Raw genomic sequence first — 13,451 nt, forward strand, 5'->3', positions numbered from 1 at the left:
CGACTAAAATAAGGCACTCTTCCTGTTTTTTGAAGCAACCTAACTATTCAAATTGTCTAATAAATCTGATGAAAATTAATTACTAAATTCCCAAATGCCAGCCAAGACTACAAATACCTACCACCGTGTAAATTAGCAGATAACACAAAAGGAATCTTTTGCAGCCAATCCATCACAGCTGATGTTTCTGGTTGTTGCGGGTCAGAGATTTTAAAAAATTGGTCAGGGAAGTTGCGATTGAGATCAAAGTTGTTACTATTGTTTCTACCAACCACGCCACTCACATCCCCTGCAAGTTGAAGCAGAAACGTTTTTAGAGTTGTGCAAGACTTGTGGAAATCATTAGTATTTTAGAAAACGAAAGAACACATTTATTCTTGCCCGGGCATACAGGTAAGCAAAAATGTTAGAAAGGTCAGAAAATGGAACAGTTTTCAGAGTTGCTTAGAAACTTGAAGTTAGCAGCAATTGAGTTACGCACAGCAATTGGTTCATGTGCAATAATGTTTTTTATTTTTTGAAAGACCAAGCCAGTCATATTTTATATATATGACGACCCAAGTCTTTAAGCACGAAAAACAAAGTTATTTCTCGTTTTGATAATCTGTGCTCTTAAATGCATTTTACAGATGCAGGAGCTTTTTGCAGAAATTATTTGACACAGGAACTGATGAACTTAAAAAAAAATCTCTACAAGGAAAGACAGCTTGATTTTCAGCTTGGAAGGACCAGAGGGAAATAGTAAAGAAAGCTCGAAAGAAACAATCTTACTCAGGTCTCAAATGCAGCAGAACCATGGGCACAATTCTCCCATCGGGAGATTAAGTCCTGACGCCGGAGTGAAAACTGGAGTGTTTCACTCCAGTGTCGGAGCCCGCTCCCAGCCCCTTATTCTCCCGCCCCCGGGGGGCTAGGAGCGGCGTCATGTTATTTACGTGCATCGAGCCTTGGCGCAGTGTAAAAGCGGGCGCGCCGCGTAAATGATGGCCGCCGTGCATGCGCGGTTGCCGTCCTCCCTGCAAGATGATGTCGGATGGATCTTGCGGGGCGTCGGAGGAAGAGAGGTCCTCCTTCAGAGAGGCCGGCCCGCCGATCGGTGGGCACCGATCGCGGGCCAGGCCCCTTTTGAGGACCCCCCCCCCCCCCCCTAGCGTTCCCGCGCTGTTCCTGCCGGCAGCGACCAGGTGTGGATGTTGCCGGCGGGAACCCGTCGTGTTGGGCAGGCCGCTCGGCCCGGAGAATCGCCGCTCGCCTGCTGCAAACGGCGATTCTCCCAGAGGTCAGCCGTGATTCTCGCCGCGCCGGTTTGGGGGGGGGGGGGGGGGGGGGGGGGGTGCCGGGGCGGCGTGGCAGGACTCGCGCGGCGCCCCAGCAATTCTCCCGCCCGGCGTTTGGGGGGGGGGGGAATTCCGCCCCATGACTCTACTGCAGAAGTGTGGCAACAAACAAAAACAACACTGTGAAATGTGACTGTTGTAGGACAGAAGTTGAAACTCAGTACTGAACACTGGAATTTAGTATTAGAATAGTTATTTTCATCTGTGGTCAAAACATTTTAATGAAGTTTCTTCCAAAATCTATTGTTTCAAATTCAAAACATCACCTTCTGTTGACACCTCGTATCCATCAGGATTCATGGACGGCATGATATGGATTCTGGTTTTATTCACCAAACTGGTTACTTCAGGATCAGTTCCATAGTTGTTACACAGGTACTCAATAAGATTCAGCAGGAGCTCACGGCCTACCACCTCATTCCCATGCATGTTCCCGATGTATTTGAATTCAGGTTCACCTAGTTAAATAAAAGCATTCATGAACTTAGCACGGTTGAATTCATTTTCCTTCATAGATCACGGATTTTATTTGCATACACACTGCAAATATTTTAGCTATAAAATTGAATAATGCAAATTCACTAGTGTACAGTTTGCAAATTTGACCATCCCTCAAAGATGCTTTTCATCTCACATCCAAGTAACGAGTGCAAGCAAGAATCCGGAGCAGTAATGACGGATGTGGACAGGCTGCACCAGCGTATCTTCAAATAGCTGTTAACAGCTGAAATGGACAAGATAAAGTTTGGGTCGGGGCATGTGGGCAAAAAGGGCACTTGGTACTTTTCAAGTAGTTACAATTAAAAATTGCGTGAAATAACCCTAAGTTCGTTACCAATTTCCCTGTCATCCCTAAAGTCCCTAGACTTTTTTTTTTTTAACACTTGGTCCCACTTAGGGAATAGTTATAGTGATATCTATTTCTTCATGGGACTTCTCATTTGCACCTTTCTTTCTAGGGCAACTGAAAAACTTGCTAAAATATATTCCACAAAATAGGAACAAACCCCCGTGGAACAGAAATTGTTGCATTTTCCAGACACATCCTGTATTTACTGAGCAACTTCCATTTCCAATCCTAAATGGGACAATACAATCCTAGCTCTTAAAACATATAAGCCAATAAGTTTCAAGAGAGCAGCGAGGATTGAGGTTTGGCTTGTTTACTAGGCTAGAACAAATGTTCAAATCAAAAACAGAAACATTCTGCACTGTTATAGGAGGCAAGGGAGGATGCACGCTCCAGCTTTCTTTAAATTCTCCTGATACAGATATAGAAAACAAATTTAACTTTTCTTTGTAGTCAATCTTTTAAAAAATTGCAAGCTTGCAACTTGCCAACACTGTTTCTGCTGTTGGAATAGATGAAGCACTCATTTTGAGCCTTGCCATCTAGATGCAATTAAATCAAATTCTGTACGATTTTCTTGAAACTATACCCATTTCATGGATGCCTGGATTGTCCGATATTTCCATAACATACAAATTCCTTTGCTCCACTGATTTTCCAACTGTATGTAGATGTGTGATGGCTGGATAGTCTGTGGCGTATTTCCTCAACAGGATCTCCATGTCTGCATAATTATGGTGCCTGAAGTTCGCAGGTTCAATGGCTTTGGACTGATGCTCATCTTCCGCTTCCGATACATTGTGTGTCCTGAATTCAGTGAAGGCGGTGGTCGTCTCAAAGGTATGATTATCTGCAGCTACTAGAGGTTGAAGCGTGAAATTAAGTTGCGTGGCTGGGCCCTCAAGCACTTCAATGTCGAAGATAGTGACAGGCATGTAACTGTGAAGACATGAGCAATACCTCTAGCAATCTTCTTCAAAATAGTTTTTAATGAATGACTGAAACCTTTTGCATTAACTCATTGTTAAAAGTAACTAACTGAAAATTAACCAGATCTTAGAATCCAGACAATCTATTAAATGCCAAGATCAATTTCTAAAATGTTAATTTTACAACAAGATAGCGCAAGTAACAATTTAACCCCTAAAAGTCAAGTGTTCTGTCAATATATTACATCAAAATGACATTATTGCAGCTTTACAGTTGGCCGTGTTTTCAATGATTGATTACTATTTTCACTAAAGTTAAATCCAATTCACTGCCAGCACAAGTGTGTACCATCCACAAAATGCACTGCAGTAACTCATTCGGGATCCTTCAATAGCATCTTTCAAACCTGTGATTTTGATCACCAAGAGGAACGAGGTCAGCAGGCACACGAGAACACCAAGGTTAACAAGATACACATCATCCTGACTTGGGAGATATATTGTTGTACCTATACTGTCACTGGGTCAAAAACCCTGGAACTCCTTCCAGAGGTCAATTAGGAATGGGTAATAAATGTGCTTTCTTGAGTTGTCTGGCATATGTCTTTACCAATTGATCAAACAGAATATCGATTTTGTCTTTCACTTTTCTTACCCTTGTGCAACAACTGTTACATTGTAGATCCCTGGTACTAGCAACCTGTGGAAATCGCCAAAATTGCCCGTTGTGATATTATGATCAATGCCAGCAACTACAATTGTTGCGTTAGAAATTCCCGAGCCAAAGACAGCATCTATGACAAATCCTGCAATACCAATATGGACCTGCAAAATACAAGAAAGAAATGCATTTTCCAATTACTTTAACAGTTGGTATTTATGGGAAATGATCAGCAGCTACTCAGAATACATCAAACTGGAGTAAACCCATAAAATGTTTCAAGCCCAAATGATCTAGTATCCATTTAGTTCTAGACATCACTCATCAGTTCAGTGAGTCTTTTTTTTTGGCTGGCATGGAGGGAAGAGTTAGTATGTCAGTTGATGCACTGTCTTCTGTAGCCACCTGGGTTGGCCACTTCCCGACTTAAAATGGAGAACCGCAAAGACTACAGGGAAATTCAGCCAACACAGGCAAAACCTAGCAAGTGCAGAAATCCTGTGTATTAGAACTTGCAAAAGCCCAGACAGCACTGAAACCAGCAGCCATCTGCATATTAATGAGCGATCCCCGGGCACAATTGATACACTTAAGGTGAATAAGGCCAAGCCAGACTCTTCGGCGCCAACAGGAGCCAAGACAAAGGAACGCCAACGGACATTTAGGGACCGCCCAGCGACCAGGGAACTGCTCCAGTATTGGAGAAATCGATCCAAGTGATCGGAACGTAGTCCAATCACTTGGAACCAGGGAAGGGGTCCGCCCACAGGGGCGGGAAGCCCCTGGGGACTATAAAATAGAGTCAAAGAACAAAGAACAAAGAAATGTACAGCACAGGAACAGGCCCTTCGGCCCTCCAAGCCCGTGCCGACCATACTGCCCGACTAAACTACAATCTTCTACACTTCCTGGGTCCGTATCCTTCTATTCCCATCCTATTCATATATTTGTCAAGATGCCCCTTAAATGTCCCTATCGTCCCTGCCTCCACTACCTCCTCCGGTAGTGAGTTCCAGGCACCCACTACGTAAAAAACTTGCCTCGTACATCTACTCTAAACTTTGCCCCTCTCACCTTAAACCTATGCCCCCTAGTAATTGACCCCTCTACCCTGGGGAAAAGCCTCTGACTATCCACTCTGTCTATGCCCCTCATGATTTTGTATACCTCTATCAGGTCGCCCCTCAACCTCCTTCGTTCCAGTGAGAACAAACCGAGTTTATTCAATCGCTCCTCATAGCTTATGCCCTCCATACCAGGCAACATTCTGGTAAATCTCTTCTGCACCCTCTCTAAAGCCTCCACATCCTTCTGGTAGTGTGGCGACCAGAATTGAACACTATACTCCAAGTGTGGCCTAACTAAGGTTCTATACAGCTGCAACATGACTTGCCAATTCTTATACTCAATGCCCCGGCCAATGAAGGCAAGCATGCCGTATGCCTTCTTGACTACCTTCTCCACCTGTGTGGCCCCTTTCAGTGATCTGTGGACCTGTACTCCTAGATCTCTTTGACTTTCAATACTCTTGAGGGTTCTACCATTCACTGTATATTCCCTACCTGCATTAGCCCTTCCAAAATGCATTACCTCACATTTGTCCAGGTTAAACTCCATCTGCCATCTCTCCGCCCAAGTCTCCAGACAATCTAAATCCTGCTGTATCCTCAGACAGTCCTCATCGCTATCCGCAATTCCACCAACCTTTGTGTCGTCTGCAAACTTACTAATCAGACCAGTTACATTTTCCTCCAAATCATTTATATATACTACAAAGAGCAAAGGTCCCAGCACTGATCCCTGTGGAACACCACTGGTCACAGCCCTCCAATTAGAAAAGCATCCCTCCATTGCTACCCTCTGCCTTCTATGGCCTAGCCAGTTCTGTATCCACCTTGCCAGCTCACCCCTGATCCCGTGTGACTTCACCTTTTGTACTAGTCTACCATGAGGGACCTTGTCAAAGGCCTTACTGAAGTCCATATAGACAACATCTACTGCCCTACCTGCATCAATCATCTTAGTGACCTCCTCGAAAAACTCTATCAAGTTAGTGAGACACGACCTCCCCTTCACAAAACCGTGCTGCCTCTCACTAATACGTCCATTTGCTTCCAAATGGGAGTAGATCCTGTCTCGAAGAATTCTCTCCAGTAATTTCCCTACCACTGAAGTAAGGCTCACCGGCCTGTAGTTCCCGGGATTATCCCTGCCACCCTTCTTAAACAGAGGAACAACATTGGCTATTCTCCAGTCCTCCGGGACATCCCCTGAAGACAGCGAGGATCCAAAGATTTCTGTCAAGGCCTCAGCAATTTCCTCTCCAGCCTCCTTCAGTATTCTGGGGTAGATCCCATCCGGCCCTGGGGACTTATCTACCTTAATATTTTTTAAGACACCCAACACCTCGTCTTTTTGGATCACAATGTGACCCAGGCTATCTACACCCCCTTCTCCAGACTCAACATCTACCAATTCCTTCTCTTTGGTGAATACTGATGCAAAGTATTCATTTAGTACCTCGCCCATTTCCTCTGGCTCCACACATAGATTCCCTTGCCTATCCTTCAGTGGGCCAACCCTTTCCCTGGCTACCCTCTTGCTTTTTATGTAAGTGTAAAAAGCCTTGGGATTTTCCTTAACCCTATTTGCCAATGACTTTTCATGACCCCTTCTAGCCCTCCTGACTCCTTGCTTAAGTTCCTTCCTACTTTCCTTATATGCCACACAGGCTTCGTCTGTTCCCAGCCTTTTAGCCCTGACAAATGCCTCCTTTTTCTTTTTGACGAGGCCTACAATATCACTCGTCATCCAAGGTTCCCGAAAATTGCCGTATTTATCTTTCTTCCTCACAGGAACATGCCTGTCCTGTATTCCTTTCAACTGACACTTGAAAGCCTCCCACATGTCAGATGTTGATTTGCCCTCAAACATCCGCCCCCAATCTATGTTCTTCAGTTCCCGCCTAATATTGTTATAATTAGCCTTCCCCCAATTTAGCACATTCATCCTCGGACCACTCCGAGTCCCCAAGTTCAAATCGTCCTTCTTGGCAGGGTCACTCAGCAACGCAAATCAACCCTTGAGAGTGAACTGTCTAAGCTGCCGCATCAACCAAGTAAGTCTCCAGTCAACGCACGCTACGAGATAGGCGCTCCTAGCTACCAGTCCATACCAGCTTTTGAATCCTGCAGACTCAGATCGAACGAAAGGCCATTTGTTCCCTGACCTGGTGGGCCAATTCCGAAGCAAAGTATAGGCCTTTTAGTGATCGAGAATAGTCTAGAAAGTAGAGTTTATGCACGAGTAGTGATTTACTGTGTATAATAAATGTGTTTTGATTTGAATCTTACTAATTGGTGTGTTGAGTTATTGATCAGTACTTGAACTTGAACCTCGTGGCGGTATCATAAAGATACCTGGCGACTCCAGAGCAAAGGTTATAGAAACAGAGCAAATTAAGTAAAGATACAACGGGCAACATTTAAGAGCCAACCAAAAGTTAGCAACACTTCCCAAATGGTACTCTAAAAAATAGGTGTGGGATGATGGATCAATTGAAATTTTTAGACTGAAATCGATGAGAGGTAAAAGGATATGGAGCAAAGAAGGTAAAATGAAGTTGTGGTCCAGGCTCAAGGATATGAATGGCCCGTTCCTATGCACATACAATCGTAACCATACTGGAAAGATTCTGGAATGTTTCATTATTTTGCAGAGTATTTTGGAACATCCCAAGGAGTTGAATGGCAGTATAGAATCATAGAACGTACAGCAAAGATGGATGCTGTGTACATATGATGCATCTGTGAAAGATCGGTCATGCTTAGCCCCATGTCCTTTTCTGTTTGTAACCCCACATGTCTGTTTGCTGACCATCCTGTCTGGCACCCTGAAGCCTGTAACTATCCTCATCATGATCTAATATATGGAGCTTTGAAAATGCTGTTCCCTGCGTAGGGTTCAGGTCATTTGTGAAGTTTGAAATCAGTAATGGACCCAACTCTAGTCTGAAAGAAATTCACTCTTTGCTTCCCATCACTGAGTCAATTTTGATCCATTTTACCACCTTCTCTTCATTTCATGGGCTTCCATCTTCTTAATTAGTTTCCACTGACGATCTTCATTAAATGCTTTCTGGATGTTTTTTCATAGTATATTTACTGTACTACTGGTCTACCTCCACCATTAACCCATCAAAATCAAGTTAGCCAGAAATTATTTGCCATTAACAAATCCATACTGGCTCTGCTCAATAAACCCATTCCTTTCTAAATGCACCCCTTTTCCCTAATGATGGTGTCTAATAGCTTCCCCACCAGGGACATTAGGTTGATTGCTCTGTAGTTTGCTGTGCTTTAACATTTCTCTCCTTGTTTGAACTGTTTTATAATATTAGCAACTCTCCAGACCTCAAGCACTACTGTATCCCATAAGGAGTGAAGTAATTGTGACATCTCTATTATCTGAAGAGCAATAGTACAAAGAACAAAGAAAATTACAGCACAGGAACAGGCCCCTCAGCCCTCCCAGCCTGCGGCGATCCAGGTCCTTTATCTAAACTGGTCTTCTATTTTCCAAGGATCTACTTCCCTCTGTTCCCCGCCCGTTCATATATCTGTCTAGATGCATCTTAAATGATGCTATCGTGCCCACCTCTATCACCTCCGCTGGCAAGGTGTTCCAGGCACCCACCATCCTCTGCGTAAAAAACTTTCCACGCACATCTCCCTTAAACATTTTCCCTCTCATCTTGAAATCGTGACCCCCTGTAATTGACACCCCCACTCTTGGAAAAAGCTTGTTGCTAGCCACCCTGTTCATACCTCTCAATTTTCTAGACCTCAATCAGGTCTCCCCTCAACCTCCTTCTTTCCAACGAAAACAATCCTAATCTACTCAACCTTTCTTCATAGCTAGCGCCCTCCATACCAGGCAACATCCTGATGAACCTCCTCTGCACCCTCTCCAAAGCATCCACATCCTTCTGGTAATGTGGCGACCAGAACTGCACGCAGTATTCCAAATGTGGCCTAACCAAAGTCCTATACAACTGTAACATGACCTGCCGACTCTTGTACTCAATACCCCGTCCAATGAAGGCAAGCATGCTGTATGCCTTCTTGACCACTCTATCGACCTGCGTTGCCACCTTCAGGGTACAATGGACCTGAACTCCCAGATCTCGCTGTACATCAATTTTCCCCAGGACTCTTCCATTGACCGTATAGTCCGCTCTTGAATTAGATCTTCCAAAATGCATCACCTCGCATTTGCCTGGATTGAACTCCATCTGCCATTCCTCTGCCCAACTCTCCAATCTATCTATATTTTGCTGTATTCTCTGACAGTCCTCCTCCCTATCTGTACCTCCACCAATCTTAGTATCATCTGCAAACTTGCTAATCAGACCACCTATACCTTCGTCCAGATCATTTATGTATATCACAAACAACAGTGGTCCGAGCACAGATCCCTGTGGAACACCACTAGTCACCTCTCTCCATTTTGAGACACTCCCTTCCACCACTACTCTCTGTCTCCTGTTGCCCAGCCAGTTCTTTATCCATCTAGCTAGTACACCCTGAACCCCATACGACTTCACTTTTTCCATCAACCTGCCATGGGAAACTTTATCAAACGCCTTACTGAAGTCCATGTATATGACATCTACAGCCCTTCCCTTCTCAATTAACTTTGTCACTTCCTCAAAGAATTCTATTAGGTTTGTAAGACATGACCTTCCCTGTCAAAACCATGCTGTCTATCACTGATAAGTCTATTTTCTTCCAAATGTGAATAGATCCTACCCCTCAGTATCTTCTCAAACAGTTCACCTACCACCGACGTCAAGCTCACAGGTTTTTAATTCCCTGGATTATCCCTGCTACCCTTCTTAAACAAAGGGACAACATCAGCAATTCTCCAGTCCTCCGGGACCTCACCCGTGCTCAAGGATGCTGCAAAGACCTGTTAAGGCCCTAGCTATTTCGTCCCTCACTTCCCTCAGTAACCTGGGATAGATCCCATTCGGACCTGGGGACTTGTCCACCTTAATGTCTTTTAGAATACCCAAAACTTCCCCCTTCCTTATGCCGACTGAGTATTTAAACATCCATCCCTAGCCTCAACATCCGTCATGTCTCCCTCCTTGGTGAATACCGATGCAAAATACTCATTAAGAATCTCACCCATTTCCTCTGACTCCACGCATAAATTCCCTCTTTTGTCTTTGAGTGGGCCAATCCTCTCTCTAGTTATCCTCTTGCTCCTTATATACGAATAAAAGGCTTTGGGATTTTCCTTAACCCTGTTAGCCAAAGATATTTCATGACCCCTTTTAGCCCTCTTTATTGCGCTTTTGAGATTTGTCCTACTTTCCCGATATTCCTCCAAAGCTTAATCAGTTTTAAGTCGCCTAGGTCTAATATATGCTTCCTTTTTCATTTTAGCTAGTCTCACAATTCCACCCGTCATCCATGGTTCCCTAATCTTGCCATTTCTATCCCTCATTTTCACAGGGACATGTCTGTCCTGCACTATAATGAACCTTTCCTTAAAAAACTCCCACATTTCAAATGTGGATTTACCCTTAAACAGCTGCTCCCAATCCACTTTCCCTAGCTCCTGCCGAATTTTGTTATACTTGGCCTTTCCCCAATTTAGCACTCTTCCTTTAGGACCACTCTCGTCTTTGTCCATGAGTATTCTAAAACGTACGGAATTGTGATCGCTATTCCCAAAGTAATCACCGACTGAAACTTCAACCACCTGGCCGGGATCATTCCCCAATACCAGGTCCAGTATGGCCCCTTCTCGAGTTGGACTATTTACATACTGCTCTAAAAACCTCTCCTGGATGCTCCTTACAAATTCTGCTCCATCTACGCCTCCAACACTACACGAGTCCCATTCAATGTTGGGGAAGTTAAAATCTCCCATCACGGCCACCCTATTGCTCCTACATTTTTCTATAATCTGTCCATATATTTGTACCTCTACTTCACGCTCGCTTTTGGGAGGCCTGTAGTAAAGTCCCAACAATGTTACTGCATCCTTCTTATTTCTTAGCTCTACCCATGTTGCCTCAGCGCCCTCCTTAATCACAGCTGTGATATCTCTGACCAGTAATGCAATTCCTCCACTCCTTTGCCTCCCTCTCTATCCCTCCTGAAGCATCTATACCCTGAGATATTTAGTTGCCAGTCTTGCCCTTCCCTCAACCAAGTCTCAGTAATACCAATAACATCAAGTGCACCTCAGACCACCTTTGGTTCATCATCTCTTCCCTGTCTACTCCTCCCCTTAGTCACATTGAGTTTATAGAGTACCTTACTGGATTTAGTTGCTGCCTCTTTACTGACCTTTAACTTCCTAATCTGGTTCCCATGCCCCTGCCACATTAGTTTAAAACCACTCAAGTGTTAGCAAAAGCACCAGAGGACATTGGTTCCAGTCCTGCCCAGGTATAGACCATCCGATTTGTAATGGTCCCACCGCCCCCAGAACCGGTTCCAATGTCCCAAAAATCCGAACCCCTCCATCCTGCACCCTCTCTCAAGCCACATATTCATTCTGACTATTCTTAAATTTCTACTCTGACTGTCTCGTGGCACTGGTAGCAATCCTGAGATTACTACCTTTGAGGTCCTACTTTTTAACTTCTCTCCTAATTCCCTAAATTCTGATTGTAGGACTTCATCCTGTTGTTTACCTATATCTTTGGTGCCTATATGCACCACGACAACTGGCTGTTCACCCTCCCCCTTCAGTATATCCTGCAGCCGATCTGAGACATCCCTGACCCGTGCACCCAGAAGGCAACATACCATTCGGGGGTCTCGTTTTCGACTACAGAAACGCCCGTCTACTCCCCTTACAATTGAATCCCCTATGACTATAGCCCTGCCAGTCTTTTTCCCGCCCTTCTGTGCAGCAGAGCCAGCCACGGTGCCATGAGCCTGGCTACTACTGCCTTCCCCTGGTGAGTCATCTCCCCCAACAGTATCCAAAAAGGTATACCTTTTTTGGAGGGAGATGACCGCAAGGGTCACTTGCACTGCCTTCCTGCTCTTTCTCTGCCTTTTGGTCACCCATTCCCTGTCTCCCTTACCAATCCTAATCTGCGGTGTGACTAACTCACTGAACTAGGGCTATCCACAACCTCCTCAGCATCGCGGATGCTCCAAAGTGAGTCCATCCGCAGCTCCAGAGCCGTCATGCGGTCTAACAGGAGCTGCAGCTGGACACACTTCCCGCACATGAAGGAGTCAGGGGCATCGGCCGCGTCCCTGAACTCCCACATTGCGCAAGATGAGCATAACACGGGTCTGGGATCTCCTGCCATTTTTACACTCCCAACAGTAAGTTTTCTTTTGTTTTTTTTAAATTTACTCCCCTTCTTAGCAAGCACTCACTCAGCAACCACTGCGCCATAGTGATAGGGGATTCAATAGTTATGGGTTTTGACAAGCATTTCTGTGGCACTCCATGACGGCGTGCTGCCTCCTTACTGCCAGAATCAGGGATGCTGCGGAATGGCTGCAGGCCATCCTTTTGGGGGAGGGCAAACAGCCAGAGGCCGGGGGTCACATTGGTAAGAGGGATGGGATCCTGAAAGCAGATTTTAGGGAGTTAGGATGGAAATTAAAAAGAAGGATCTCAAAAGCAGTAATCTCAAATTACTTCCAGTGCCGTTAGCTAGTGAGCATAGGAATGATAGGGCAGAACACGTGGTTGGAGAATGAGTGTAGGAGGAAGGGTGTTGGAGGAAGGTTGTCTATTTCTGAGGCATTAGGACCAGTTCTGGGGCAGGTGGAACCTGTACAAGATGGACAAGTTATGCCTTCAGAGGATCAGAACTAATACACACTCGGAGATTTGCTAGTGCTATTGGGGAGAGTTTAAATAAGCTCATCAGGGGTTGGCCACCTGGGAGGGACAGCTCAAATTGGAAGTAGCAAAGCTGGTAACCGGAAGTAGAAAAGTAACAAGTGAAATTATACGGCAGGTGAAATGAAGCAAAGCATAAACCAGGTTTGGAATGCAGAATAATATTAAAAAGACACAGTTAAGGAGGGCACTTGACATTTGCAACAAGGTAGATGATTTAAAGGCACAAATTGGGGTAAATGGACATGATCTAATTGCCATGTCTACAGGGTGACCAAAACTGGGAACTGAATATTCAAGGATATTCAACACCAAGGAACGACAGGCAAAAAGGAAAAGGAGGTGGTGTTGCACTGATTTTATTTTTTTTGGGCACTAATGTTCAATTTACCATGACCAATCCACCTAACCTACACATCTTTGGACTGTGGGAGGAAACCGGAGCACTCGGAGGAAACGCAGACACAGGGAGAATGTGCAGACTCCTCACAGACAGTGACCCAAGCCAGGAATTGAATCTGGGACTCTGGCGGCGCTGTGAAGCAACTGTGCTACCGTGCTCGTGTTGCACTGATAATATGTGATGGTATCAGTACATTACTACGGGAGGATCTCAGAATGCAAGAACAAAATGTGGTGTCTGTTTGGGTGGAGCCAAGAAACAGCAAGGGGCTACAAACATTAGGAGGTGTTATTATTATCAGTAGGTGTTAGGGGCTGTTTAGCACAGGGCTAAATCGCTGGCTTTGAAAGCAGACCAAGGCAGGCCAGCAGCATGGTTC

At 44.9% G+C, this 13,451-nt stretch overlaps 1 protein-coding gene across 1 annotated transcript in view; it reads right to left on the reverse strand.

The window, feature by feature from the left end:
• cpda (carboxypeptidase D, a) overlaps window positions 1-13,451 on the reverse strand; it is a 105,784-nt gene that overhangs the window by 52,911 nt on the left and 39,422 nt on the right. The window contains exons 4-7 of the mRNA XM_072470133.1: window positions 3,772-3,941; window positions 2,777-3,126; window positions 1,604-1,795; window positions 118-289 (exon numbers count right to left, since the gene is read on the reverse strand). Coding sequence (XP_072326234.1) covers window positions 118-289; window positions 1,604-1,795; window positions 2,777-3,126; window positions 3,772-3,941 — 884 coding nt within the window. The remainder of the gene's footprint in view (window positions 1-117; window positions 290-1,603; window positions 1,796-2,776; window positions 3,127-3,771; window positions 3,942-13,451) is intronic.

The sequence above is a fragment of the Scyliorhinus torazame genome, chromosome 12, assembly GCF_047496885.1.
Source record: "Scyliorhinus torazame isolate Kashiwa2021f chromosome 12, sScyTor2.1, whole genome shotgun sequence".
Taxonomy (NCBI): Eukaryota; Metazoa; Chordata; class Chondrichthyes; order Carcharhiniformes; family Scyliorhinidae; genus Scyliorhinus; species Scyliorhinus torazame.